Genomic DNA, 24,912 nt, shown 5'->3' on the forward strand with positions numbered 1-24,912 from the left:
GTGATCTTCCAGCTCCGGGCCCAACAGTGTGTGGTGTGTGGGGAGCGGGCCCGAGGCGCTGTCTTGCGGCCCTGCCAGCACCGCGTGCTCTGCGAGCCGTGCGCGGCCGGGGCGCCCGAGTGCCCCTACTGCGAGGGCCAGCCCCTTCCGTGGTGACGGCGCCACGTCATCGCTCACCTCCTGGTGCCACCGACATCGGCCCGGGCCCTGAGCAGCCCACCCATGGTTTCATGGTATCCTCCTCCCAACCCTTAAAGGCAAACCCACAGAACGCCCTGGAGCCTGACGTCCCAGGCGTGGTCATCACGTAGGGTTTGCGCTCCCGACGCTACTGTGACCAGATCCCTGGGAGTTCGGGTCCCGGCACAGCACTTTGTAACCCGAGGAATTTAGGTGGATGTTACGAGTTGCTACAAGCTGCTTTCTAGGTTCGTGTTTTTTTAATATGCGATAATCTGAAGCTTTATATGTGTACTGTGAACTTAAAATACTTCATATCAGTTTACTGTTAATTCATAGTATGGTAAATATATTAGATTTCATATTCTGAAGTTAGTACTTATGCAATGAGCATTTATCTAGTAGGAAGAAATGCCTAGAATTTTTACAGTTTTCAAATTAAGTGCAAACAAATAGTATTTATAGCAAAGAGTGATTATTGAAAGACATATACATTTAGATGTCTTTAATTTTATGAAAGGAACTCTTCCTAAACACGTGCATGCGCACATTAACTGGAGTTTTATATTCCTCTCTCGTGAAGTGACGTTGAGATAGCTCGATCACGCGTCCCACGACCCATGGCCACTTTGTCTAAGTGCCTGTGCCTTGCAAAAGTGAAGGAAACGGTTGGTTGGGTTTTATTTCCTCCCTTGAAACTGTAAGACAATTGGACACTAGGGACAGAGCAGTGGAGGGGAGCCGGCGGCGGACGTCTCCGCGTCACTCTCAGTGTTGTGCTCGGAGCGCCTGGAACCCGCAGCCCTGCTCTCCAGCTTCTCAGAGCTGGTGGCCGGCATCCTGGCTCGCTGACAGGTGGCGTTGGGGCTGAGGCCGGAGACACGCCCACTGTCGCTCCCCATGCACATCCGGGACCTCCAGGACTCCTGCCCGCATGGGACAGGCTGCCAAGCTGTGGTGTAGTCCAGACTCCCGGGCGACATTTCTAGCCGACACTGTCGCCTGGTCTGTGCATCCAGTTACCATCACTCACTCATGTGACCCCAGGCTGCTGCGCGCTGGGGGAAGGCTGCCCCAAGGACCAGGCGCTGCCGCACATCCCTCCACCCTGAGCAGTAGCCTGGCTTCGGGGCGCAGCAGAAACGCTACTGAGAAAGGGTCAGATTTTAGTGACAACTTGAATCTTCTCTGGTCTGCGTTAGTCATTTTTCCTGGAAACCCAGGAAGAAGTAAAAGGTGTCTGTAGTTTACCCGAACTTTGCTCTCAGAGCAGCAGATCCAGAGCGCCCTAAGAAAACCTTTCCAGAATCTGCCGTTGGGCGGGAGCAGGTACCGGCCCTCTGGCCTGGAAGTGAGCGCTGACGCGTTTCCACCCGCCTGTGGCTTCGCCAAAGACTTTCCATAGCGTTTTTTAAAGTGCAAAGTGACTAGGTAAAAATTTTTATCAGTGACCAAATTAGAATGTATTTACTATAGTCAGAGGTTTAAACATTTTTTAACGTCAGACGAACTGACAGCAGTTCTGTCGTTTCAAGGTGGATCCATGACATTCCGCAGCTGGTCCGCTACTAACGGTAACTATCCACCCGGTTTTAGTGAATCTACTTTGTTTCTAATTCTGGTGATTTATTAGCTCTTAGAAATTACGTATATTTTGTGCTACTGTTATCACTGTTTAAATTCCTTATTTTTATTAATATTTATGCACTTGTTCCCCATCTCAGGCCTTTGGTCTTTTTTGGGAACCAGGACAATGTTTATCGTCGACATCTAGCCTAGACGTTTTCAAATTATAAACAATTAAGAACAATTAAGCTTTAGGTCTATTTATAAGCTACTCTGCTCAGTTCTTTCTGTGGAGCTGGGGAGACTGGAGGTGCGTGCTCATGGGGTCCCTGGCTGGAGGCGCGTCCCAAGCACCCACTCTCCCGGGATCGGGACTGGCTCTGAGGACAGACATGTGACAGGAAGAGCAGAGAGCCACCCAAGTGAATGGCGCTCCTGGCCTTCCTACCCCTGCTGCTCGCTGTGGTGGCCCTGGCCTTCTGCGGGAGCCACCCTGTGCGGCCTCGCAGGCCGAGGTGGGGCCAGGCTCGGTGTCTCGGGGCTTCACCACCCTGCACGTGGGTGACCGAGGGAGCGCTGGGTGCAACAGCTGCAGCGTCTGGCGCTGCCTGCGGCTGCTCAGCTCTAACATTCAACACTAGCGGTAACACTGTCAGGAGGCCATTCGTGTGACTGGTCAGCAGAGGACCAACGCAGTGTGGACATTTCATGTGGATTAATTTATGGACACGCCGATCTGTATGTTTGTTTTGCATATTTAGATGAGAATGTTATTGGAATGGAGTTTAACCCAGAAAGTAGTATTTATGACACATAATCATTTACTGGTAGTGAATTGTTTAAAGTTGTTAACACTTAAGTTTTTTTTACACTATAGCATTTATGCGATGGTTTACAGAATTCATGGAATTATTTTTATCAGTATGGGAATTAATTAAAACTTTGAATCTTTACTTTGTCTACATCTTTGAGCACAACCTGTGAGCCGCCTGGCCTGAGAGTCACGGAGGAAGGCGTCCTCTGGCTGCAGTGTACCTGCCCAGGACCTTTCTGCTCTGCACCGTGGTCCCAGCCTGGTTGCCCCTCCCACACAGGATGCCACAGTCTGGTTCTGTCCTCCAACCCCGTCCCAGGTCACAAGGTATTCCCACGCAGTCCCGGGTCACCTCGTAGCTGCTCTGCTGTCCTGTCTGTGGGTGTCTTGGGGCCCAAGTGCTCGGAGCTGGAAGTTTCTGCCAAACACAGGTGGCAGCAGGTCAGGACAGGGCCTGTAGGCGGCAGGTCCCCAGGGGAGCCCGGCCCCTTCATGCAGACATGACTCACCTGCAGGCTTCCCATGGGGGATACCATGCTGGGTGAGCACGCTTTTCAGTCTCTTAATCTCCTTTGACAGTTCTTTATGTGCCTAGAACAGAAAAGGTGGAAGAGTCAGGCCCCTGGGTGGGGAGGACGTCTCGTGTCCACGGAGCCCCCCGCCCCATCTGTACCTTACTGCAGTTGTCCAAGGTCTCAAACACCAGGCCCTTAGCCCCTCCTTCCTGCTGTGCAGACTCGCTTCCTTCTAGGGTCCTTAAATAGCCAGCCTCCTCAAAAACTGCCCTGAGCAATTTCTCATAGCCCTGAAGGTCAAGGAAGAAGAGGGCACACCCAGCTCTTGGCTGCCCTGCCCCCGCCAAGGGGGTGCCCGCCCACACCTCACCTGGGACGTGACCAGCTCATCGGCCAGGTCCTGCTCCACCTGGTCCCATCTCTGCTGCAGGGCCGTGGGCAGGGCCGGATACACTAGGAACCAACAGAGCGGACTTAGCTCAGCCCCTCTGCCCCCGCCCCAGCCGGCGTCAGCATCCTACCTAACAAGGAGTGGGGGTGGCACACAAGGGGCGTCTCGAATGTCAGTGCGTAGACACAGGTGCTCGGCTCAGACACGTGGGCCAGTCGGTTGCTTTTCCCGCAGGTAAGCTCCACCTGGTGGGGAAACCTTGGTGGGTGGTGGGGGAAGCGGGGAAGCTGGGGCCCTCCTCTCAAGGCCCCCTCCCGCACCGCCCCACCTTGCTCTGCCGGCTCCGGGAGTGGCAGGAGTCGCCATCCCTCATCCACATGCCCCTGAAGGTGTTGTTGGCAATTTCCCACTCGTGCCAGATGCTGGGGAGAAGCAGAGCTGTGTGAGGCAGGTGGAGGGCACCCCCCAGGAGCCTGCGGCCCCCTCCCATCCCCCAGCTCACCCAAGAATCCCGCTGTAGGCGTTCCAGCGGAAGGTTTGCTCGTGCTGGGTCACGTTGTGGAACGGGCAGAGCTCATACTTGTACCTGGGGGCAGAGCCGCTGTCAGGGGGGCCCCAGCCCCCACCCCCGCCAGCCCCGCCCCACACTCACGTGGACTCCACCAGGCTGAAGCACTTGCCAGCAAGTCTGAAGAGATGCGCGGGCCCTAGAAGAGGAGAGTGTGCCACCTGAGTCCTGCACAAAGCAGGCATGTGGGAACGCACGCTGGACAGAAAAAAGTGACAACCCAAAAAGCTGGGCCATCCAGGAAAAAGTCAGGTTGGTTTAAACTGTAAAAATGAGACATGAGAGGGGCTGGCCCAATGCCACAGTGGTTAGGTCCGTGCACTCCACTTCAGTGGCCCAGGGTCCACAGGTTTGGGTCATGGGCATAGACCCATGCACTGCTTGTCAAGCCAGGCTGTGGTGGCGTCCCACATACAAAATGGAGGAAAACTAGCACAGAGTTAGCTCAGGGACAATCTTCCTCACCAAAAAAAAACCCCAAAAAACCCCACAAGAGCTTGAGTGATGTCAGCAAAATGTCACACTAGCAAGCTCCGAGCTTGTTTCCCGTGAAAGCATCAACAGGACAACCAGAAACTGGCTGAACTGATCTTAGAGGAGTTCTAGAAAATGGGGTGACAGCAACCAAGTAAATGCCAAGCCACAAAGCACCACCTTTGAGCTGGTGGGACGAGTTCACTTGCCATGTGCCACCACTCCCAGCACGGTCAGGAGGTGGCCAGCCTTATCTGCCACCTTCCAGCCTGACCGCTGGGAGGACTGGACTCCGTTTTGCCTAGCTCATGTTCTCAGGCAGGAAAAGTGGGCACCGCTCATGGAAGCTGCAGGGGGCCTAGGGACTCGCAGATGTCTGGGCAAGAGATTATGGGTGGACACACAACAGATCATCTAAGGCCCCGACTGAGACTGGGCTGCGTGAGACCCTGGGAAATGAAAACGTTCCAGAGCAGCCGCGGACACAGAATTGTGACTGTGCGGGCCACTCCTGGGCTCAGCGTGCGCCCAGCGGGGGGTCAGGGGGGAGGATGGCCCCAGCACGGAGCCAGGTGGCAAGGACTGGCAGAGGTGTCTGTTTTCTCAAAGCCCCAGTTTTTCAACAACAACAAAATCATGAAGCACACAAACAGGAAAACGTGGTATATTCAAAGGAAAAGCTGATGGTCCTCTCGGGAGCGGCCTGCACACTGGGTCTGGTAAAGACCTTTAAACAAGTGTCTTAAATGTGCTCACAGAACCAAAGGGAACGCAAAGAACTACAGGACATCAGGAAAACGATGCGGGCAAAGAGAAAATGATAGAAAGGAACCAAAAAGAAATTCTGGAGCTGAAAAATACAACTGAAATGAAATATTCACAAGAGACTTGAGCAGACGGAAGCAGCAGCAGTGACCAGAGCCTGAGGGACCTGGGGCACATTATGGGGGTCTCAGAAGGAGAAGGGAGACAGGATCTGAGGAAATGATTGTCAAAACCTCCCTATTTGACAAGAGACATGAATCTAGAAATCCAAGATGCTCACTGAACTCCTAGTGTGATAACTCAGGGACCCACGTAAGAAAAATGTCACAAACCAAGTCTTGAAAGCAGCAAGAAGTGACTCGTCATGTCAAGGGGTCCTCAGTAAGATTCCCTGCTGACCTGTCTGCAGAAACCTTGGGGGCCAGAAAGTAGTGGGGTGATGTGGGATGAAAGAAAGGAAAGATTCCACATCCAGGAAAACTATCCTTCCAAAATGAGGGTGAAATTAAGACACTCCTAGAAAAACAAAAGCCAAGGGAGTTGGTTATCAACAGACCTGCCCGATGAGATGTGCAGAAGGAGCCCTTCAAGCTGAAATGAAGGGCTGTAAGAGGCTCCAAGGAAGGCAAAGGCGCGAGCGAATCACAGCCAGTTCTGCTGTGATCTTGACTCGTAAATCTACAGGACTGAAGGCAGCTGCATAAGAAATAACTATAAATCTGCTCAGCGGCACCCAGCGTTTAAAGACAGAATCCGGGAGGGCAATAGCGCTGGGGGGACAGAGCACTATGGGAGTAGTTTCTGCATGTGACAAGTAAAGCTGGCATAAAGTCAAATTAGACTTTAATAACTTTAGGATGTTATGTAATCCCCATGGTAGCCACAAAGAAAACAGCTTGCAGGATGTACACAAAAGAAGAGAAGGAAATAGAAACCTGTCAGCCAGAGGGGCCGGCCTGGTGGCATAGTGGTTAAGTTCGTGCTCTGCTTCAGTGGCCCCAGGTTTGTGGGTTTGGATCCCAGGCACAGACCTACACACTGCTGATCAAGCCCTGCTGTGGTGGCGTGCCATATACAAAGTAGAGGGAGACTGGCACAGATGTTAGCTCAGGGCCAATCTTCCGTACAAAACAAACAAAAACCTGCCATCTAGAAAAAATTGACACAAAGTAATGGAGGAAACGAGGGACAATCCAGCAACAAGATGTGCTTTTGCCATTTGTCTCCTGTAAGTCCTTCCCTATCAATGCTTACTGTAAATGCCCATGGATTAAACTCTCCATGCAAAAGGCAGGGATTGGCTGGATGGAGAAGCGAACAGGCTCCGAGTGCACACCGCCTGGGAGAGGCTCGCCGGAGGTGTAAAGGCTCAAGCAGGCTGAGAGCGACAGGTGGGAGGAGCTCTCGTGCACAGCAACCCGAGAGCTGGGGCCGCGACACCAGGTCACACGAACAGACTGCGGCACAAACTGAACAATCATCAACCAGTGCACCCAGCGTCAGAGCTCGGAAACAGATGAAGCAACACCGACAGAGCTGAAGGGGAGACTTCCGCAAGTCCACCCCACTTCTAAGGAGACAAGGACTGGAGCAACACTGGACCGGCTGGACCTAACAGGACACTCCGCCCAAGAGCAGAATATATGGGGTTTTTTGTTTGTTTGTTTTTGAGCAAGATTAGCCCTGTGCTAACTACTGGTAATCCTCCTCTTTGTGCTGAGGAAGACTGGCCCTGAGCTAACATCTGTGCCCATCTTCCTCTATTTGATATGTGGGACGCCTGCCACAGCATGGCGTGACAAGCGGTGCCATGGCGAACCCTGGGCCACAGAAGCGGAACATGAGCACTTAACCGCTGCACCACCGGGCCGGCCCCAGAATATGTGTTTTTTTCAAGTGCACATGGAACATTCTCCAGGACAGACCATATGTTAGGCAACAAAACTAGTTCTTAATAATCTGAACAAAGACTGAAATCGTACAGTCTCTTTTCTGATCACAATGGAATGAAACCAGAAATAAAGAGCAGAAGCAAAAGTGGGAATTTATCTTAACTACTGGGTCAGAATCGCAAGAGAATTTAGAAAATACTTGAGACAAAAACAAAAGGTACAAAGCTTATCTGGGACCAGTGGAAGCTGTGCTAGGAGGGAACGTCCAGCTGTAAACACACTTGAAACAAGATCTCAAATCAGCCTGACTTTCACACCGTAAGGGACTAGGAAACGAAGAGCAGCCCAAACCCAGAGCTAGCAGAGCGAGAACGTAATAAAGACCAGAGCAGAGACAGAGAAAAACTGGTACAAAACCTAAAGCTGCTTCTTTGAATAGATCAACAACATCAAGAAACCTTTACAGCCAGGTGGACTAAGAAAAAAAGACTCAAATTACTAGAATCAGGAAAGTGGGGACTTTACTACCAACTTTACAGAAAAGATAAGGATTCTGAGAATACAATGCAATGTACACCAGCAAACTGAGAGCCTAGATGAAATGGACAAATTCCTAGAAACACACAATCCACCAATCCTTCTTCAAGTCTTACCAAAAACCCAAAGCAGGGGGACGCTTCCTGACTCATTCTGCGAGGCCAGCAGCATCCTGATATCAAAGCCAAAGACAGCTACGAGCAAACCACAGATCGAGGTCCTGCGAACACTGACGCAGAAATCCTCAACAGAATGCTGGCAAGCTCAGTTCAACGGCACGTTGAAGGAATTCTACACCAGGACCAACTGGGGTTTACTCCTCAAATGTAAGGATGGTTCAAAATATAAACATTGATCAATGTAATACACCCCATTAACAGAAGGAGGGGAAAACCCACATGATAACCTCAGTCGAGGCAGAAAAAAGCACTTGACAAAACTCACCACTCTTTCATGATAAAAACACTCAGCGTATGAGGACTAGAAGGAAACTTGGTCAACACGATAAAGGGCATAGATGCAAACCCATGGCTGACACCAAGTGGTGAGAGACTGAGAGCTTTCCCCCAAGATCAGGACCAAGACACAGATGCTCTCAGCAGTGCCAGTCACTGTTCATCATCCTACTGGAGGTTCTAGCAAGAGCAATTAGGCAAAAAAAGAAAGAAAAGGCGGCCACGACGGAAAGGAGTAAGTAAAACTATACCGCCGTGTCTGCAGAGGACATGGCCACATGCACAGAACACCTAAAGATTCGACCAAAACCTGTGAGAGCTAACAAGCAAATTCAGCAAGTTGTAGGATACAAAGCTGACACTCAAAAACCAGTTGTGTTTCTATTTGCTAACAATGCACACTCCAAAAAGGAAATTTGGGAATACAGTCCCATTTACAATAGCATCAAAAAGAACAGTATTTAGGAATAAAAACCAAGGACGCAAACCACTTGTACACTGAAAACTACAAGATATTGCTGAAAGAAATTAAAGATACATAAATAAATGGAAAGAGATCCTGTGTTCATGGAATGGAAGATTTCATAATAATAAGTCAAAACTACCTAAAGCGATCTATGATTCAATGCAATCCATCACAAAAATCAGCTAAAACAGGTCAGAGGCTAAGACTGCAAGACTCAGTAGAAAACAAAGCGAAATCTTCATGATTTCACTGTGGCGATGATTTCTGATATGACACCAAACGCACAGGCAGCAAAAGGAAAAACAGACAAATTGGGCTTCGTCAAAATGGAAAACTTGTCCATCAAAGGACAGCATCAACAGGTGGAAAGACAACCCACAGAAAGCGAAAATATTTGCAAGTCACGCATCTAAGAAGGGCAATATCTGGAATGTACAAAGAACTCCTATAACAAGAGACAAACCCAAACAACCCAATTAAAAGATGGACAAAAGACTGACTGGACATTTCTCCGAGAAGCTATACCAAACAGCCCATAAGCACATGAAAACATGCTCAATATCACCAAGATATTGCCTCACACCCATTAGGATGATCATTATCAAAAAAACAGAAAATAGCAAGTGTTGCTGAGGATGTGGAGAAACTGGAACCCTTGTGCGCTGCTGGTGGGAATGTAAATGGTGCAGCCACTGTTGGAAACAGTTTGGCAGTTCCTCAAAAAGTTAAATATAGGGGGCCGGCCCAGTGGCATGGTGGTTAAGTTCGCACATTCTGCTTTGGCAGCCCGGGGTTTGCTGGTTCAGATCCCGGGTGCAGACCTATGCACCGCTTGGCAAGCCATGCTGTGGCAGGCATCCAACATACAAAGTAGAGGAAGATGGGCATGGATGTTAGCTCAGGGCCAGTCTTCCTCAGCAAAAGAAAAAAGAGGAGGATTGGTGGCAGATATTAGCTCAGGGCTGATCTTCCTCAAAATAGGTAAATAAATCAATAAATCCAGCAATATATAAAACATGTATGTATTAATCATGACCAAGTAGGGTTTAGGCCAAGAATACAGGGCTGGCTCAACATTCACAAACCAGTGCTGTCTCTAGGTAAACAGCCTGAAAAAGGAAAACCCAAGAGCATCCCCAACAGGTGCAAAAACGCATCTGACGGAATCCAGCGTCCGCGCACGGGACAAACTCAGCCACCAGGAGCAGGACGCCACTCTCCCGACAAGGGACGTCTACAGACACCCTTGGCTGACCCCGGAGAGCAGGGCAGGGATGCCCCTTCCCCACTTCTCTTGAACACAGGAGCCTGGCCAGGGCAGCAGGCAAGAAAAAGAAAGAAAAGGCTGACAGACTGGAAAGGAAAAAATAGGAGTGCCTTCATTCCAGTTGACAGATGAAGGCAAAATGTTGAACCCTGCGGGAATGCAACAAACAAAATCCAGAGTGTGGGAAACAGAAGATGCCACTTCTGCAATAAATACATTGCAAGGCAACAGAGGGAAATCTGCAGATTCCAGGGGACAGAGCACGCGCGGCACGGAGCCCCAAGATGCCAACTCGACAAACCCGCTATTAGAAATTCCTGAGACGATCAAAGAATCCAAAACACTGAAGGGGTTTTTGTTGATCTGTAAGGAATTATCGCTTTTTTAAGTGTGATGATGATACTGTGGCTATGCCCTTAGGAGATACAAAATATTTACAAATGAAGCAAGTTGTGAGGAATGTGTTTCAAAGCCGCAGGTGGCAGAGAAGACAGGGTGAGGGGAGCTGGGTGAGGCTCCTGCGCCCTCATACACGCTCTGCTTTCACATATGCTTCAAAGTGTCCGCAGCACAAACATTCTTAAGGTGAAGAAAAAAGAAAAAGCACAAAATACGTATAGCAAGCACTACAACTGAGTGCAAGCAGAAACACATGGACAGAACGCGAAGTCAGACTGACAAGAGAAAAGAATGACGTGGTCAGCCCTGGACCACGGGGCTTGAATGCCCCGCCCAGGTGGTTACATTCTGAAATGAACTGCAAAAACCCTCAAACTTCACTCATCATTTTATGGTTGGTAGTAATACTGTTATAATTCTGAAAGTATCTTATGTAAATAATAGGAGAAAGCCAGTTAATATATTTATGTGATTAAGGAACCTAGCTTTTCAGTTAGAGAAAAGGACACAGAGTAGAAAAGAAAGAAAGAAACCCTGTAACATTAATTTCAATTGGAAACTTAAAATCACATGGATTTCATCTATTCTCCCAGCATAAATATACACATGTGTATGGTGTATGTTTTTTATTTCGAAATAATTATAGACTTGGAAGATGTTGCAAAACTTACACAGAGAGATCCCTGTACCATCACCCAGCCTCCTTCCATGCCAACTCCTTACGTAACAGTACATCTCCAAAACTAGGAAACTGACATTGGCACACTGCAATGAACTAAAGCACAGACCACACACGGATTTCACAGTTGTTTTTTGTGGGGGTTTTTGAGGAAGATTAGCCCTGAGCTAACATCTGCTGCCAATCCTCCTCTTTTTGTTGAGGAAGACTGGCCCTGAGCTAACATCTGTGCCCATCTTCCTCCACTTTATACGTGGGATGCCTACCATAGCATGGCGTGAGGAAGATGAAACAGAGGAAGATGATGCATGTGTGACAAGTGGTGCCATGTCCACACCCAGGATCCGAACCGGCGAACCCTGGGCTGCCGAAGTGGAATGTGCGCACTTCACCACTGCACCACTGGGCCAGCCCCAGATTTCACAGTTTTTATATGTACTCAGCGATGAGAAAAAACCAGTGGTTCATGCAACAACATAGATGAATCCCCAAAACATGATGCTCAGAAAGAAGCCAGACACTGGAGTATATGTTAAATGACTCCACTTATCTGAAGTCCAAGCACACATGAGACCAATCTACAGGGACAGACACCAGAAAGTGATGGGGTAGGGGATTTGGAAAGTGACACACAGGACTTTTCTGGGTGATGGAAATGTTCTCTATCTTGTTTTGGGTGGCAATTACATGAATGTGCTCAACTGTCAATCTTCATCAAACTGAACATGTCAATAATATCTCCATAAAAATATGGATTAAATCTGAGCCAATAATGATATTCAAAAAGGAGAGAGAGAGAAAAGAGGCGAAAGGAATGCTCTTTACCAGAAGTCACCAGCTAAGAAATGCAGAAGGCGCGTTGAGAAGCAGAAAACAAGCACTTTCCTACCCCCATCAGGCTGGAGTGGGAGGGTGCACAAGACAGTACACTCAGGACCAAAGGGCCGCTGGCAGGCAGCGTGCTGAGAGCAGAGGCTGGAGCCACCTCCTCAACGGACAGACCCTGGCAGCACTCAGTCACAGTCCCATGTGGCCCTGACGTGATGCCGTACGAAGTCCACTGCCTCTCTGGGAAGGACTCCCGCCCAAAGTGCTCACTTGACTGTGCTTAGGCTTCCAGGCCCATCTTCCCATTGAGGGAACACACTGGGGAAGTGAGAAGAAACTCTACGACAGCACGAAGCAGACAAATCCAGGGGGTCCAATGCTCCGTAAGACAACCGGCCTGGACCATTCCAAAAGTCAACGTCATAAAAACTTTTTGAAAAGGGGCAGGGGTGGAGGAACCTGTTCCAAGTTTAGACTAAAGACACATAATTAACCACACGGATGTGGGACCCATGACTGAGCCTGGGGTGGGGCGGGTGGGACAGCTGTAAAAGGCATTCTTTTTTTTTTGGGATTGACACCTGAGCTAACATCTGTTTTTTCCTTTTCTTCTCCTTCTCCCACAAAGCCCCCCAGCACATAGTTGTATATTCTAGTTGTAGGTCTTTCTGGCTGTGCTATGTGGGATGCCACCTCAGCAAGGCCTGAGGAGTGGTGCCATGTCTGAGCCCAGGATCCGAACCAACAAAACCCTGGGCCACCAAAGCGCAGTGTGCGAACTTAACTACTCAGCCACGGGACTGGCCCCAAGAAAGCATTCTTGAGACAACTGGGGGATGTGGATGTGGACTGGTTGTATTATAGAATTACCTCTAAGTTTTTTGGGTGACAGATTCACACTGGAAGTATTGGGGATAAAGTGTCATTATGTTTGTAACCAACTTTCAAATGGCTCAGAAAATGAAAGTTCACTTTTTACAAAATGAAAACAGAGGAAGATGATGCGCGTGTGGCAAAATGTTAGCTGTTGTTCACTGTCCCATTCCTTCCATGTCCTCTTCGATGCTTTCCATAATAAAAAGCGGCTAGAGTGAGAGCTCACACCTGTTGCCTCTATGCCTGCTCTCACTGGCCCCCAGCCCCCGTGGCCCTGGCCTCCTTGTTCAAGGCCATTATCTGGCCACTCCCTCTGCGCAGCTCCTCTGCTCCCAGATATCCACATCCCTTCCTCCCTGTCCTCCTTCACGTTTTGGCCAAAAGGTCGCTTCCGTCTTTTCCTGACTCCCTAAATAACACCCCCTCCCCCTGCTTTCCATACCTACAGAGCACTGGACAACATCGGTCATTCTGCATTTTGCTTCCATCTGTTTACTGCCTCCCCCCCCCACTAGACCTTGTCTTCAGCTCTGAGAACAGGCACTGAATGTTTTGTTCATTTCCGCATCCCCAGCACAGACCCTAACACACAGTAGAATCCAATAAAAACATTCTCGGATTTTTGCTATATTTAAAACTCATTTAATGACCCAGCAATTCCACTTCTGGGATCCTGCCTTAGGAAGCCACTCACACAGGCACAGAAAAGGCCGTGTGAGGGATGTTCTCCACGCCACTGTTTCTCATGGGCCAAAAAACGCAACCACCACAACGCTTGACAATAAAGGAACGCAGAGCCATCTACTAAGCATCAAGTGAAAAGAATGAAGACCTACATCCCACACCATGAAGAACGCAAGACACACAGTGAGCAACAACTGCAAATTAGCAACCCTGTGTAGTAACACTGCTGCAAAAAACGGCAGCAAAGATCACAAAAAAATTCCTAGACGTTTTTCCTCGTATACTTGTGCACGTAAAAGCATAAAATAGATCCAGAAGAACAGACCACGGAACTCTTAACAGAGATCACCTCTAGAGAAGGAAATAAAGGGCTGCGTCAGGTGGTAACTAACTTAGTACAAGAACGCCCTGGAATATTATCTCGCGCTTAAAAATAATTTTAAAAGGCTGACAAACGAACGCGTGATCCTCCAGGCCCGAACCTTCAGGGCCCCTCATCCGAGGCCGCCCTTCCCTCCCCGGCCCCCCTCGAGCAGGCTCCCCAGCGCTGACCCGGCCCCGCCGGTTGGGAAGCCCGGCCAGCCCCCTCCTGGCCCCGCCCCGTCCGCGGCCAGGGTCCCGCACGCACCAGACACGGGGGAAGGGTCCCTCTTGGGCTGGAGGCGACTGGTCTGCGGCAGAAACGGGTTGTTGAGCCTGCGGGAGACGGAGGGTCAGGGGGAGGCGGGCCCGGGCCGCCCCTCAGCCGCCCCACGGGCCGCGCGCCCGCTCACCCGAACGTGTTGGGCTCCTCCACCACCTTCATCTTGGCGGCAGCTGCCGGCGCGGGCCCTGCGGGGAGCGGGCGGTGAGGAGGGCGCGGGGACGGGTCGGGAAGGGGCTCCGGCCGCGGGGGCCTGGGCGGTGCGCGGGCGGCCGGACACTCACCTCGCGTCGCGGGCCCGAGCAGCAGCAGCAGCCGCAGCAGGCGCGACAACCTCGCCGCCATCGCTCCGCCGCCGGCCGGGCGGCCGGTCACGTGAGCGTCGGCGGGTCACGTGAGCGGCCCCCGGAACCGGAAGTGGCGCCCGGCGCAGGCGCAGAAGCCCGGGCGCCCCGGCTGCCCGCGGAGGGGACCCAGAGCCATGGGCCGCAGGAAGGTTGCGCGCGGGGCCGGAGCTGAAGGCGGCCGCGCTCGTCGCCCTGCGGGCCGCTCCCTGGAAGCCTTCTCGGAGGAGGTGGGCGCCGCGCTGCGTGGTGAGTGGGGCGTGACCGGGGTCGGGGCCGGGCTGGAGGTCGGATGCCAGAGACCGGCCCACTGAGGCCGAGTGCCCTTCTCTGCCCCGGTGCAGCGGCCGTGGAGCCAGAGGCGGACGAGGACGAGGACAGCCCGGGCCCGCCGCGGCTGCCCTGCGCGCTGGCCATGTGGGAGCTGGGCCACTGCGACCCCCGGCGCTGCACCGGCCGCAAGCTGGCCCGCCTGGGCCTGGTGCGCTGCCTGCGCCTGGGCCACAGGTTCGGTGGCCTCGTGCTCAGCCCCATGGCCTCCCAGTACGTGTCCCCCGCGGACAGGTAGGCGCGAGAGGCCCGGGGACGGAAGAAGGGGGCGGGGGGCCTTCCTGGACGCTCCCGTCTTAATAAGTCCTCGGCTGTAGCGCATCATTCCTTCTAGGGCTCACCTATTCGTACTTATTTGTTTAGTTCGTCTCTATTGCCTAGCATAGAGCCTAGTATACACCAGACCTCAATAAACGTTTGTTGAGTGAATAAATGAGCCTGCTCCAGGAACGCTTCCCTCCTCTCCAGCTGTCTGGAAAGTTTGGGCCATGAGGGCCCTTGGGGGGGTGTTTGGCGGTAGGGGAATGATGCCCTTGTATCCCCAGTGAGGCCAGCCTCCAAGGACATACCAACCCGGAACCTAGCCCTTCTCTGCTCCTGGCAGACAGCTAGTGGCACAGTCCGGGGTCGCCGTCATCGACTGCTCCTGGGCCAGACTGGATGAGACACCGTTTGGGAAGATGCGGGGGGGCCACCTGCGGCTGCTGCCCCACCTGGTGGCCGCCAACCCGGTGAACTATGGCCGGCCCTGCAAACTGTCCTGCGTGGAGGCTTTTGCGGCCACCTTCTGCATCCTGGGTGAGTGTCGGGGCCTGGCAGCCTGGAGGTCTGGCTCTGCTCCCAGCAGTGTGTTTTCTGCTGGCAAGTCCTAGGAGTAATGTGAGGGTATGTGGGGAGGTGGTCAAGATAGACAGGCCAGGGTTTTGATCCCAACTCCCACTTAAGCCCTCGGCCTGTGAGGTTGAGGTGGAGGAGAATGAACAGTGGCCCACGAGCACTTGTATTTGGCTCCTCCATGTCATGGCACCACTGCCCTACAGCCCTCCGTCACCCCTCAGCTCATCCTCAGGACTTAGAGTCCACATAGAGGCCCAGAAGGGCGGTCCTGTGAGACTTGGGGAGAGGGACTTAGTGGGCTGCGGAGGCAGAAGCTGGTGAGGGGGCCTGGGCTGTCTGGACTCTAGGATGGTGTCTGGCAGGGACTCGCAGTTCCCGGGGCAGCAGCACCTCCCAGCAGTGAGGGCGACAGGAGAGATCGCCGTCATCCTTGGGTTGCCTGTTCCCGCACCAACAGGCTTCTCAGACCTTGCTGTTATTTTGCTGCGGAAGTTCAAGTGGGGCAAGGGCTTCCTAGACCTGAACCGCCAGCTCCTGGACAAGTACGCAGCCTGCAGCGGCCCCGAGGAGGTGCTGCAGGCAGAGCAGGAGTTCCTGGTCCACGCCAAGGAGCACCCCGAGGAGGAGGAAATCGGTGAGGCCTGGCATGGATGCGAGCCCCTAGGTGGGAGTCAGGACCCTCCAGGCCTGCCACTTCCTTTTGAAAAACCCGGGGGGGGGGGTCCTTCCTGCCACAGCTTGGGGGACACTCGGTTCTGCTGTAAGCTTACCTACAGGTACTTTTCTCTTGGCTCTCTCCGCTCAGATCCCTTTGACGTGGATTCAGGAAGAGAGTTTGCAAACCCCAACAGGCCTGTGGCTGGCACCCGGTAGGTCCTTGAGTTTCCCAGTCGTGACAGCCCAGACCCAGGGCTCTCCTCGGCCTCTGGCCTCAGCCCCTCCTGCTGCGGGGGGCAGTGTCCTAAACAACACATGGTGGTTTTCTGACTGTGAACAAGGGAATCTGGACATGCCACTGGAGAGGTTTTGGTTTCAAGTACACAGAATGGGAGGACTCTGTCCTCAGCTTTGGGGTTTTTATGGGTGAGTCTGGCAGGGATGACATCTTTAGTGAAAACACTCTCCCACCACCACCCCCAGGCTGCCCATGGACAGTGGTGACAGTGACGGTGACAGTGAGGATGAGCCTGAGGAGCATGGGCCTGATCCTGAGCAAGAAGGAAGCGGCAGCTGCTCTGAAAAGGAGGGGACTCCAGAGCGAGGGGCTGAGGCCCGGGCCCCCACAGAGGTTTGGAAAGGAATCAAGAAACGGCAGAGAGACTGAAGGTTGCGGACACGTGTATTTTTCGAGGCGGAGTGATAAGGAAATCTAGAGATGGCGGCGGAACTCGTGGGAACACAGGCAGGCCTGGTGGCCTCGGCCCCTTGCAGCTGCCAGCAGGACTGGACTCTGTCCAGGTTCTCTCCCAGCACTTCTAACACGGCCTGGCTCTGGGTCCTGCCTCGGAGCCCTGCCAATGAAGCTGCAGACCAAGGACACCCCAGCGTGAGCCTCTGTTTCTTTGCACTTGGCCTGAGGGTTTGGGGGACTCTCCGCCTCTGGTGAGGCAGACCCTGCCTGGAAGGGTCTGGGCTGTGGGGATGGCAGGCCACGGAGTAGCTCTTGTGTGGGCACGTGTGTGTACGCGAAAGGAGAAGTCGGACAGCCAACTAGTCTGTACGGTCCCTTACACTGACACACCAGCCTCGGGCGACATCCCCAGGCTCACAGAGTGAGCCGAGGGGACCTTCTCCTGGGTCCAGGAGCCAGGTGGGGACTGGAGACTGATGTAGTACTTAGCAAACCTCCCCTCGGCAGGCCCTGTGGGTGGAGGATTCTGGAGCCAGGAGAGGGTGGGAACCCTGTGGATGCTCACCCTCTCCTTCCACCTAGGGCTCTGGGAGCTGTTTCTCGACTCAAACTCAGGCTTTCCTGCTTCTCTGCCTAGGTAGGCCTTGCCCGCCTCCCCTGCCCCCAGGAGAGAGAGCGGACAGAGCTTCATCTAAGACATGGTCTCCTCTGTAGCACTGGTGACACTGGGGCTGGACCATTCTTTCTTGGGGGGAGGGTGCCATCTGGTTCACTGCAGGATGTCAAGAAGCATCCCTGGCCTCTACCCACTGGGGCCAGTAGCATTGCCTTCACCTCCAGTGATGACCACCAAAAATGTCCCCAGGCATGGCCTATTGTCCCCTGGGGAGCAGAGCCACCCCACTGAGAATGCTGCTCTAAGACCAGCAGCCTTGTGCCATGTCTGGAACCCGAGGGAGCAGGTGGGGAAGCTCACCTGGTGGCCAGGCCCACTCTGCTCTGCGTCCAGCGGGGGCAGGTGCTGGCCAGGCCCCACTGAATCAGCCGCCTAGATCCAGGGTGGGGCGAGGCTTGCTGGGCCCAAGGGGTTCACAGCACACACCACACAGACACAGCCAGGCAGACGGGCTGGGGGGTCCAGCCACAGCATGCATGCCACGCAGCAGGGCAAGGGGCGCCGCGAGCCCTGGCTGCACAAAGCTGACCACAGGGCTAAAAAACACCACAGCGACTTGAGGAGGGCCTGGGGCTGGCGGCCACGGGGGTGCTCAGGGATCCGCCTCCATGCACTTCTCCAGCTCCTTGAGTCTCTTGACAAACTCCTGTGCCTCCTTGTTGGCACGGCCTTCAAGCATCCGCAGTGCAGACCTCACTGCGAGAGGGCGGGGTGGGCATCAGGCCTGGCCAGCCAGCGGCCCCACACCCCCCCTACCCTCCGTCACTCACCCTGGGCTCTGGGCCGGCGCAGGTGCAGGGTGATGGGCTGCCCGGCCCTCATGCTCCCTCCCACTGGGGGCCGTGCGACGCCGCCAATGCTGCCCAGGCCAAGGGCCGCCTCCCCAGCAAAGTCGTTGGTGGACAGCCAGTCGTGGTCCATGACCGTGAACAGCACGCAGGCGCCACGGCGGCGGCACGCCTCTGCAGGCACAGAGCTGCAGGTGGAAGGCGGTCACCCAGAGCCCTGCACCCCACTCGCTCGGGGTGGGCTGGGCAGGGCGGGACACTCACAAGTAGAAGAGCTCGTCGTACACGGGGTGCAGCGTCCGGCTCTTGACCTGGGTCCTCTGGCTGCGGACCAGCGGGAAGAGGTGTGGAGGGCCCAGCTCCACGATCACAAAGGGGTCGCTCAGGCCTGGGGGACCCAGCAGTGGCAGTGAGCAGACTGCACTGTCTGCCGCGGCGGCCCCCACCCCGCCACAGCCCTCTCCCTCACCGTTGGCGTCCAAGGGGAGCAGGTCAGCGGCGTGCAGCACCTCCACCGCCAGCCGCTGCTCAGCCGCCTCGTAGTGGCAGCGGACACTCAGGCGCCCGAACCGGTTCTGCTCCAGGGACTTCTGTGGAAAGGCCCATGGCCCAGTGAGCGGGGCTCAGGGACGCCCAGGGGCGGGGCCGCGTGCCCACCCCGGGCGGGTGCGCTACCTGCTTGAGCTTGTCCAGGTAATACTGCTCGATGCACTCGCGAGTGGAGCACTTGTGCAGGCGCAGCTCCTCCTCCAGCCTCTGCGGGCAGCGGCCGGTGGGGGCTGACTCCTCACAGCCCCAGGTCACACGTGGCCAGTGGCTGAACTCAGGTCCCCGCTGTCCACGCCTCCCCTTCCCTCCATCAGATACCCCCGGGGCTAGGCCTCACCTTGTAGCTTCCATCCCTCAGGCTCTCCAGGGGCAGACCTTGACCCTCAGCATGGAAAACACTGACCAGGGCCTGGGGCACAGGGAGAAGGAAGAGATGTCAGGGCGGGGACAGTGGGCGGAGACAGATGAAGCCTTGAGCAGCTCCCAGGAGCCCAGGGCAGAGCCACCTGTCACCCCTGGAGCACCTCAGAAACCCTCAGGACCCAAGGCCAGACAGCTGTTTTAACAGGTGGCCCAGGGGTTACTGACACAGGGCTCCAGGGAGGAACTACGGCCTGGGTGGATCCCCAGAGGAGAAGCTGTCCAGGCTGGGAAGGCCAGGCATCCAAGTAGATGGGCAGCAGGGGAAAGGGAATGGTCAGCAGCCTTGTCGCCCTGGGCCAGCGGGGAGAGGGCCCAGAGCTCCAGCAGGGAGGGCTCCAGGCGGCCCTACCTCCAGCGTGAAGTGGAAGCGGCCGTAGAAGTCGGCAGAGACGTCGCGGTTTGCACCCAGTGCCTGCAGAATGGCCTGCAGCAGCAGCTCCCAGAGGGCCTCCAGCACTCTGCGGGGACACTCAGCGTCTGTGAGCAGTCCACAGGCCGGCCCTGCTCCACCCATCCTGGACCGTACCTGCTCAGGTTCTCCTTCACCAGCGAAGCGTTCAGCAGGGCCAGCTTCTCGTCCAGGTACTTCATGAGCGGGGCCACGGCCTATGGACAGGGTCCTCAGGGCCGGACTGTGCCTGGGCCCCCACCCCACAAGTGCACCCCCCCCACCATGCAGAGCCCTCGGCCGGCCAGGCACGCACCTCGTCGTTCTGGATGGAGTCGGGCGAGAGGCTGATGTGCTGCACGTACTTCCTGATGTCACCCACCATCTGAGGGAGGGCAGCGCTCAGCACTGTGGGGTTGTGGGGGCAGCCAGGTCCCCCACCCCCCCTCCCTGCCCACCTTGGAGGTCAGGTGCGCCGTCACAGTGTGGGCCTCCTGCTGCAGGTCCTCGTCCAGGGCCTGCGTGCAGCTGAGCAGGGGGCGTGGGAGCACCCCCTCGAGGCCTGCGGCCCCCTCTGGCCACGCCAGACCCCGCAGCGCCTGCCTGGCAGCCTTGCGCAGGAGTTCCACGTTGTTGAGGACCACACAGAGCTGGGGAGGTGCGCCAGACATGGGTGGGTTGGCGGTCCTGTGGTGGCCTCCTGCCCTCTCCCGCCTGCCCGCCAGCCTGCTCACCGGCTCGCTCACTGCCTCGCCTGCAGCCCCGGGCTGAGCGTCCACCTTCTTCCGCAGCAGCTGGGTGTAGAAGAGGGCAGCCTCACACAAGTCCTGGAGTGGGAGATGGGGACTTGGGAGCCATGGACCGTGTCCGCCAGCCCTGCTGCCCTGTGGACCCCGATCTCCTCCTGGGCCCTACTCCCCACCCCACAGCCAACGCACCTGGCCGAGCTGGGTGCCCAGCCCCTGGGCCTGGGAAGGGTCCGGCCACGCGAGGCGGGCCCACAGCTCTTGGATGTGGCTGAAGCAGAGGCTTGCAGTGGCTGCGGAGCTGCTGTGCTTGGAGGAGGCATCCATGGGCTCCAACTAGGAAGGCAGGAGGAGGCCTGGGTTGCTGGGGGGGCCCAATGACCCCAGCACCCTCAGGCCTGGGTGCTCACTTACTGTGTCCACGTCCACGGCTCCCTGAAGCCTCCACTTGGTCTGGTCCCGCAGCACCTGCAGCCAAAGCTTCACAGCGGGCAGGAATGGGGCGTGGATGCCAGCCAGCGCCAGGGAGCGGCTGTCCCTAGGACAGAAGGCCAGTCAGAGCTCTCAGACTCAGACACCTTAAGCCAGCACGTCCCAGGTTCTTGAACTAAGGGGGAACCCGACAGAGCCTCAAAGGGTCCTCCTAGAGGGAGCTGGAGGACAGGTGGGGTGGGAGGATGGGGGGAAAGGGGACAAGTAGGGGAGGGAAATAAGTGGAAGGAAGGAGACAGGTGGTGCAGGAGGGCAGCTAAGGGAAGGAGACAGATGGGGTGGGGACAGGTAGGGGAGGGGAAAGGTGGAGGAGACAGGTGGGGAGGGGGCCAGATGGGGCAGGGGGGCTGGGGGCAGGTGGGGGAGGAGGACAAGTGGACGAGGGGGGAACAGGTGGGGCAGAGGGGAGGGGGACATTTGGAGGAAGGGTAAGGTGGGGGAGACAAGTGGGGATGGTGCCAGAAGGGGCAGGGGGACATGGGGACAGGTGGGACAGGTGGGGCAGGGTACCCACCGTCCCGGGATGCTGCTCCAGAAGCACTGGATGTCTGCCAAGGTCAGGTAGAGCTCGAAGAGCCCTGAGGCCACCTCCAGGGTCATCTTGGTACTCAGCTCCTCCGTCAACACCCACGCCTCCTCGGCCACCTGCCCAGGAGGACTGAGTCAGGCCGACGCCAACAAGGAAACCCAGGCCCCTTCCCAGTCAGGGGGCCTCTCCCCACTGCCCCCTCCTCACCAGGCGCTCCAGCTGCCGGAAGGTGAGGGTGAAGAAGTCGACCTTGACAATGCTGCAAAGGACACACCTCAGACACCTGCTCGTCCCCACCCCCACCCGGCGGCAGCACTTGAAGGGCTGGGTGCAGGGGCAGCAGGGAGAGCCCTGGGCCCACCTGTGGAAGAGGCTGGCATAGATGCCGTAGCAGGACTGCAGGTCCTCGTAGACGGCGTCAGCCAGCTCGACCAGCCCCACAAGGCGCTGTGGCCCCGGCTGCAAGGAAGCCCGGTTCACACTGACCTTTTGGCCTGCACCCACCTGCCACCCGCCTCCCCTCCCCTGTGGCCATGGCCCTGAGCGGCACCTGCTCGCGAGGACTCTTGCTGTTCAGGAGCCTGTCGTACCATTCCCGGTTGCCTCTCTGCAAGGCAAACCACCAGGGCAGCGTGGTGGAAGGGAGGAAGGGCAATGGAGTGTGCAGTACAGCAGGCCAGGGCCAGTGGACCGGGCAGGGGCAGGAGTGGGGCATGGCGTGGGGGCAGGGCAGCTGTGGGATGCAGGGCAGGGGCTGGACAATTAGCCAAGACCAGGCTCCTAGACGCACCTTCAGGGCAGCAGCGATGTCCATGTTGAGCTCCGTCTCGAACGGGCAGATCTCAAAGGCAGGCTGGAAGAGCTGCAGCTTGCCAAGACACCTGGGTGAGGGGCCGCCTGCTGATGGAGGCTGCCCCACCCGGTCCCCTACCCCGACCCCACGCACGGCTGCACCCACTTCAGCAGCAGCTCCAGGCGGTAGACAGCCGTGCTGTTGGTGGCAGGGAAGTAGTCTCGGAGCTGGCGCAGCAGCCGCAGCCCAAACTCAGAGAAGGCGGAGAAGCTGTCGGCCAGGCTCTCTTCCTGGGGGGACAGGGCCCTTCAGAGCTGATCCCTCAGCGCCCTCCCCTGGCGGGGCCAGCCCGTCCTCAAGGCTCTGCCCTTTGCACGGCACCACAGCTGTTTCCTCTGCCCCACTCTTCTCTGTTGCTCTGCTGACCCAAGTGCACAGCCTCTCTCACCCGTTTAACTCCATATCAACTTTCCAGGCCGTGCTCCTGCCAGGGCAGAACTCGGCCCCTCACTGTCTGCCCAGCCCGAGCAGGCCCACGGCACACCCTCCAGGAACGGCATTTTCAGCAACGCGGCCGAGCCCACCTGCTCCTGGGGCAGCGAGGCCGACTCCTCCCAGTGCGCCTGCATGTCCTCCAGCAGCCCCAGCAGGTAGCCGTAGTCCAGGGTCCGGGTCTGATGGTGGCGGCTGCTGACCTGCCAGTGCCTGTGGGGGCCCGCCCACGATTGGGACAGCGGCGTCACGTCCGGTCCCCCAAGACCGTGTCCCCCAAGACCGTGTCCCCCAAGTGGCCCGGCGTGAGCCTCCAGCTCCCACCCCGCCCCCTCGCGGCCCCATCCGCTCAAAGCCCCACCTGCCCAAATCGCGGTCCCGCCCACTAGACACCCCGCCCCTTCCAGAACCCCGCCCACTCGCAGCCTCATACCTTGCCAGGCCCCGCCCACTCACCGCCCCTCCCCTTATAGGGCCCCGCCCACACAGCGCACCACTCCCTCCCCGGCCTCGCCCTAGTGCCCTGCCCGCTAGGGGTCACACCCACTCAGTCCCGCCCACCGGCAGCACCGCCCCCTTCCCTTGCCCCCCAATCACAGCACCGCCTCTCCCCACGCCACGCCCTCGCGGCCCCGCCCACTCACAGCACCGCCAACTGCAGGGCCGACAGGTTGCTCTGCGCTCCGTGCAGGCACAGCACGGTGGCCGCAGGTCCGCTGAGCTCGCCGCGCCAGCTGCTCGAGTTGGGCTGGGGAAGAGGCCGAACGTGGGTGGAGACAGAAGACCCCCATCCCCTCCCAGCCCTGATCTCCGGCCTCCCCGGTCGCCTTCCCTAGGCCACGCCTGGCCGCCCCCCGGGTCTCTGGGGACACCGCTACCTCGTCAGTTCGGTGCTCGAACTGCAGCAGACGGCTGAGCAGCAGCAGGTAGGACAGGAAGCCTGACCGCCCGCGCTGGCTCATGGCTGTGTCCCTCTGGAACGCAGAGACCGCCCATCACCAGCTCTGCCCCAGCCCAGGGGTGGGGGTGCAGGGCAGGGGGTGCAGGGTGGGGTCCCCGAGACTCCCCACCTGCGTGGTGATGAGCTTGAGGACCAGCTGGCAGTCGCCCTGCACGCGGGAGGCACTGGAGCGCGGTTCCAGCTTGAACCAGCGGTCCTCGCCAGCCACAGGCACCTCCTGGAGGAAGGGGAGTCACACAAGTCCTCCTCCCTCTTCCTCCCACAGACCCTCTGGGAACTGGGAGAACACAGGCCTCCTCTCCCCCTTGAACACGTGTGACCAGCACACAGTGAGTGCTCAGCATGCCTGGACACAGGAAGCCCTGGGAAGATATCCTGCCCCCCCACCCAGCACGGTGGCCCCCCAAGCCCAAGAAGGACGGGAGACTCTTGGGGGATCACAAGACACAGCCATGGGCAGTCCCCCAAGAGGGTGGTGCAACCAGCAGAGGTTGCATGAGTGAAGCCCCTGTGCCCACTCACCCTGATGGGTATGTTGAGGCACCCAAGGAAGTCATCGGTATGGTCCTCCGTGGGCCCTGCTGTCCCATTTGCACGGGCCGACTTGACAATCTGTTTGAAATACCTGGGCAGAGCAGGATGGGCATCATGTCTGTGGTCCCTGGGGAGCCAGCCACCACGCACTGGCCCCCGAGGCCAAGCTGCTGGTGCAGGGTCTGAGGGGCACAAGGGTCCCACCTGACATACCTGCTCATGCCCTTCAGGCCAATGACTTCATTCAGCTTCCTGCACGCTTCCACCAGGGACACGTCATCATCATGGTCCCTGGGGGTCGGGACAAGAGGGGGGGGCCTGGCTTGCCTGGAGCCCAGTCCAGCCCTGAGTACACCCCCCACTCCCCCCAGACCAGAGACGCCCACACCCCCAGCCCTACAGGGCACAGAGGCCAATACCAGATGTCCAGGTGGAGCTGGTCCGTGCTGACATCCTCGATCTCACTATAAGGAGAACAGAGTGATGCCCATGAGGGTTCGGGGTGGTCCTCGGTCCAGGGCTGGGGCAGGGACAACTTCCAGAGCCACAGGGAGGGGTCATGAGCTCCTGCTTTGGAGACAGGCTGCCCAGGTTTGAATCTGGACTGTGTGGCCATGGGGGCATGATGCCCCTCTCAGAGCCTCAGTTTCCTCCTCTGGAAAGTGGGCATATGACCAGCC

At 56.5% G+C, this 24,912-nt stretch overlaps 4 protein-coding genes across 42 annotated transcripts in view; 2 read left to right on the forward strand and 2 right to left on the reverse strand.

Annotated features, from left to right (window-relative positions):
• Positions 1-2,699, forward strand: part of UNKL (unk like zinc finger) — a 46,065-nt gene extending 43,366 nt beyond the window's left edge. For 20 of the 33 annotated variants that reach the window (XM_070231174.1, XM_023616668.2, XM_070231172.1 and 17 more), the window contains one exon: positions 1-2,699. In XM_070231174.1, coding sequence (XP_070087275.1) covers positions 1-156 — 156 coding nt within the window. In that variant the 3' untranslated portion in view covers positions 157-2,699. The other 13 variants (XR_011424391.1, XR_011424389.1, XR_011424390.1 and 10 more) reach the window with 1 other exon arrangement.
• On the reverse strand, positions 2,545-14,413 carry GNPTG (N-acetylglucosamine-1-phosphate transferase subunit gamma). Of its 2 annotated transcripts, XM_023616672.2 has the most exons (11): positions 14,284-14,413; positions 14,130-14,187; positions 13,985-14,052; positions 4,119-4,173; positions 3,969-4,052; positions 3,795-3,888; positions 3,597-3,711; positions 3,446-3,528; positions 3,234-3,365; positions 3,070-3,151; positions 2,545-2,978 (listed from the first exon to the last, which is right to left on the reverse strand). In XM_023616672.2, the coding sequence occupies exons 1-11, from the start codon at positions 14,342-14,344 to the stop codon at positions 2,881-2,883; spliced, it is 930 nt and encodes a 309-aa protein (XP_023472440.1). In that variant the 5' UTR covers positions 14,345-14,413; the 3' UTR covers positions 2,545-2,880. The 2 variants fall into 2 exon arrangements, with proteins under 2 accessions (XP_023472440.1, XP_023472441.1); XM_023616673.2 differs by lacking the exon at positions 3,234-3,365 and having other exon boundaries at positions 14,284-14,406.
• TSR3 (TSR3 ribosome maturation factor) lies at positions 14,368-17,049 on the forward strand. Of its 2 annotated transcripts, none has more exons than XM_023616671.2 (6): positions 14,368-14,592; positions 14,688-14,886; positions 15,278-15,471; positions 15,968-16,144; positions 16,316-16,379; positions 16,651-17,049. In XM_023616671.2, the coding sequence occupies exons 1-6, from the start codon at positions 14,481-14,483 to the stop codon at positions 16,832-16,834; spliced, it is 930 nt and encodes a 309-aa protein (XP_023472439.1). In that variant the 5' UTR covers positions 14,368-14,480; the 3' UTR covers positions 16,835-17,049. The 2 variants fall into 2 exon arrangements, with proteins under 2 accessions (XP_023472439.1, XP_023472438.1); XM_023616670.2 differs by having other exon boundaries at positions 14,379-14,592; positions 14,688-14,907.
• The window catches only part of BAIAP3 (BAI1 associated protein 3), a 15,598-nt gene continuing 7,517 nt past the window's right edge, over positions 16,832-24,912 (reverse strand). For 2 of the 5 annotated variants that reach the window (XM_023616663.2, XM_070231168.1), the window contains exons 9-35: positions 24,652-24,696; positions 24,446-24,523; positions 24,221-24,323; positions 23,808-23,915; positions 23,616-23,711; positions 23,382-23,485; positions 22,830-22,950; positions 22,411-22,535; positions 22,243-22,333; positions 22,003-22,059; positions 21,814-21,911; positions 21,660-21,711; positions 21,438-21,568; positions 20,846-20,969; positions 20,624-20,767; positions 20,420-20,512; positions 20,144-20,335; positions 20,002-20,070; positions 19,824-19,903; positions 19,647-19,755; positions 19,212-19,283; positions 19,001-19,081; positions 18,795-18,915; positions 18,590-18,713; positions 18,308-18,513; positions 17,838-18,233; positions 16,832-17,033 (exon numbers count right to left, since the gene is read on the reverse strand). In XM_023616663.2, the coding sequence (XP_023472431.2) occupies positions 18,130-18,233; positions 18,308-18,513; positions 18,590-18,713; positions 18,795-18,915; positions 19,001-19,081; positions 19,212-19,283; positions 19,647-19,755; positions 19,824-19,903; positions 20,002-20,070; positions 20,144-20,335; positions 20,420-20,512; positions 20,624-20,767; positions 20,846-20,969; positions 21,438-21,568; positions 21,660-21,711; positions 21,814-21,911; positions 22,003-22,059; positions 22,243-22,333; positions 22,411-22,535; positions 22,830-22,950; positions 23,382-23,485; positions 23,616-23,711; positions 23,808-23,915; positions 24,221-24,323; positions 24,446-24,523; positions 24,652-24,696 (2,728 nt within the window). In that variant the 3' untranslated portion in view covers positions 16,832-17,033; positions 17,838-18,129. Of the gene's footprint in view, positions 17,034-17,837; positions 18,234-18,307; positions 18,514-18,589; positions 18,714-18,794; positions 18,916-19,000; positions 19,112-19,211; positions 19,284-19,646; positions 19,756-19,823; positions 19,904-20,001; positions 20,071-20,143; positions 20,336-20,419; positions 20,513-20,623; positions 20,768-20,845; positions 20,970-21,437; positions 21,569-21,659; positions 21,712-21,813; positions 21,912-22,002; positions 22,060-22,242; positions 22,334-22,410; positions 22,536-22,829; positions 22,951-23,381; positions 23,486-23,615; positions 23,712-23,807; positions 23,916-24,220; positions 24,324-24,445; positions 24,524-24,651; positions 24,697-24,912 lie in introns of all 5 variants that reach the window. The other 3 variants (XM_070231169.1, XM_023616662.2, XM_070231167.1) reach the window with 3 other exon arrangements.

Source organism: Equus caballus, chromosome 13 (assembly GCF_041296265.1).
Source record: "Equus caballus isolate H_3958 breed thoroughbred chromosome 13, TB-T2T, whole genome shotgun sequence".
NCBI lineage: Eukaryota > Metazoa > Chordata > Mammalia > Perissodactyla > Equidae > Equus > Equus caballus.

Excerpts from the sequence above, each read along its gene's own strand:
- GNPTG (XM_023616672.2), bottom strand. The coding sequence starts at position 14,344 with ATGGCGGCGAGGTTGTCGCGCCTGCTGCGGCTGCTGCTGCTGCTCGGG. Across the intron at positions 4,174-13,984 it reads GGACCCTTCCCCCGTGTCTG|GGCCCGCGCATCTCTTCAGA; the intron begins GTGCGTGCGGGA and ends CTCCTCTTCTAG. Across the intron at positions 3,366-3,445 it reads ATGAGCTGGTCACGTCCCAG|GGCTATGAGAAATTGCTCAG; the intron begins GTGAGGTGTGGG and ends CTTGACCTTCAG.
- TSR3 (XM_023616670.2), top strand. The coding sequence starts at position 14,481 with ATGGGCCGCAGGAAGGTTGCGCGCGGGGCCGGAGCTGAAGGCGGCCGC. Across the intron at positions 14,593-14,687 it reads GGTGGGCGCCGCGCTGCGTG|CGGCCGTGGAGCCAGAGGCG; the intron begins GTGAGTGGGGCG and ends GCCCCGGTGCAG. Across the intron at positions 16,380-16,650 it reads AGGCCTGTGGCTGGCACCCG|GCTGCCCATGGACAGTGGTG; the intron begins GTAGGTCCTTGA and ends CACCACCCCCAG.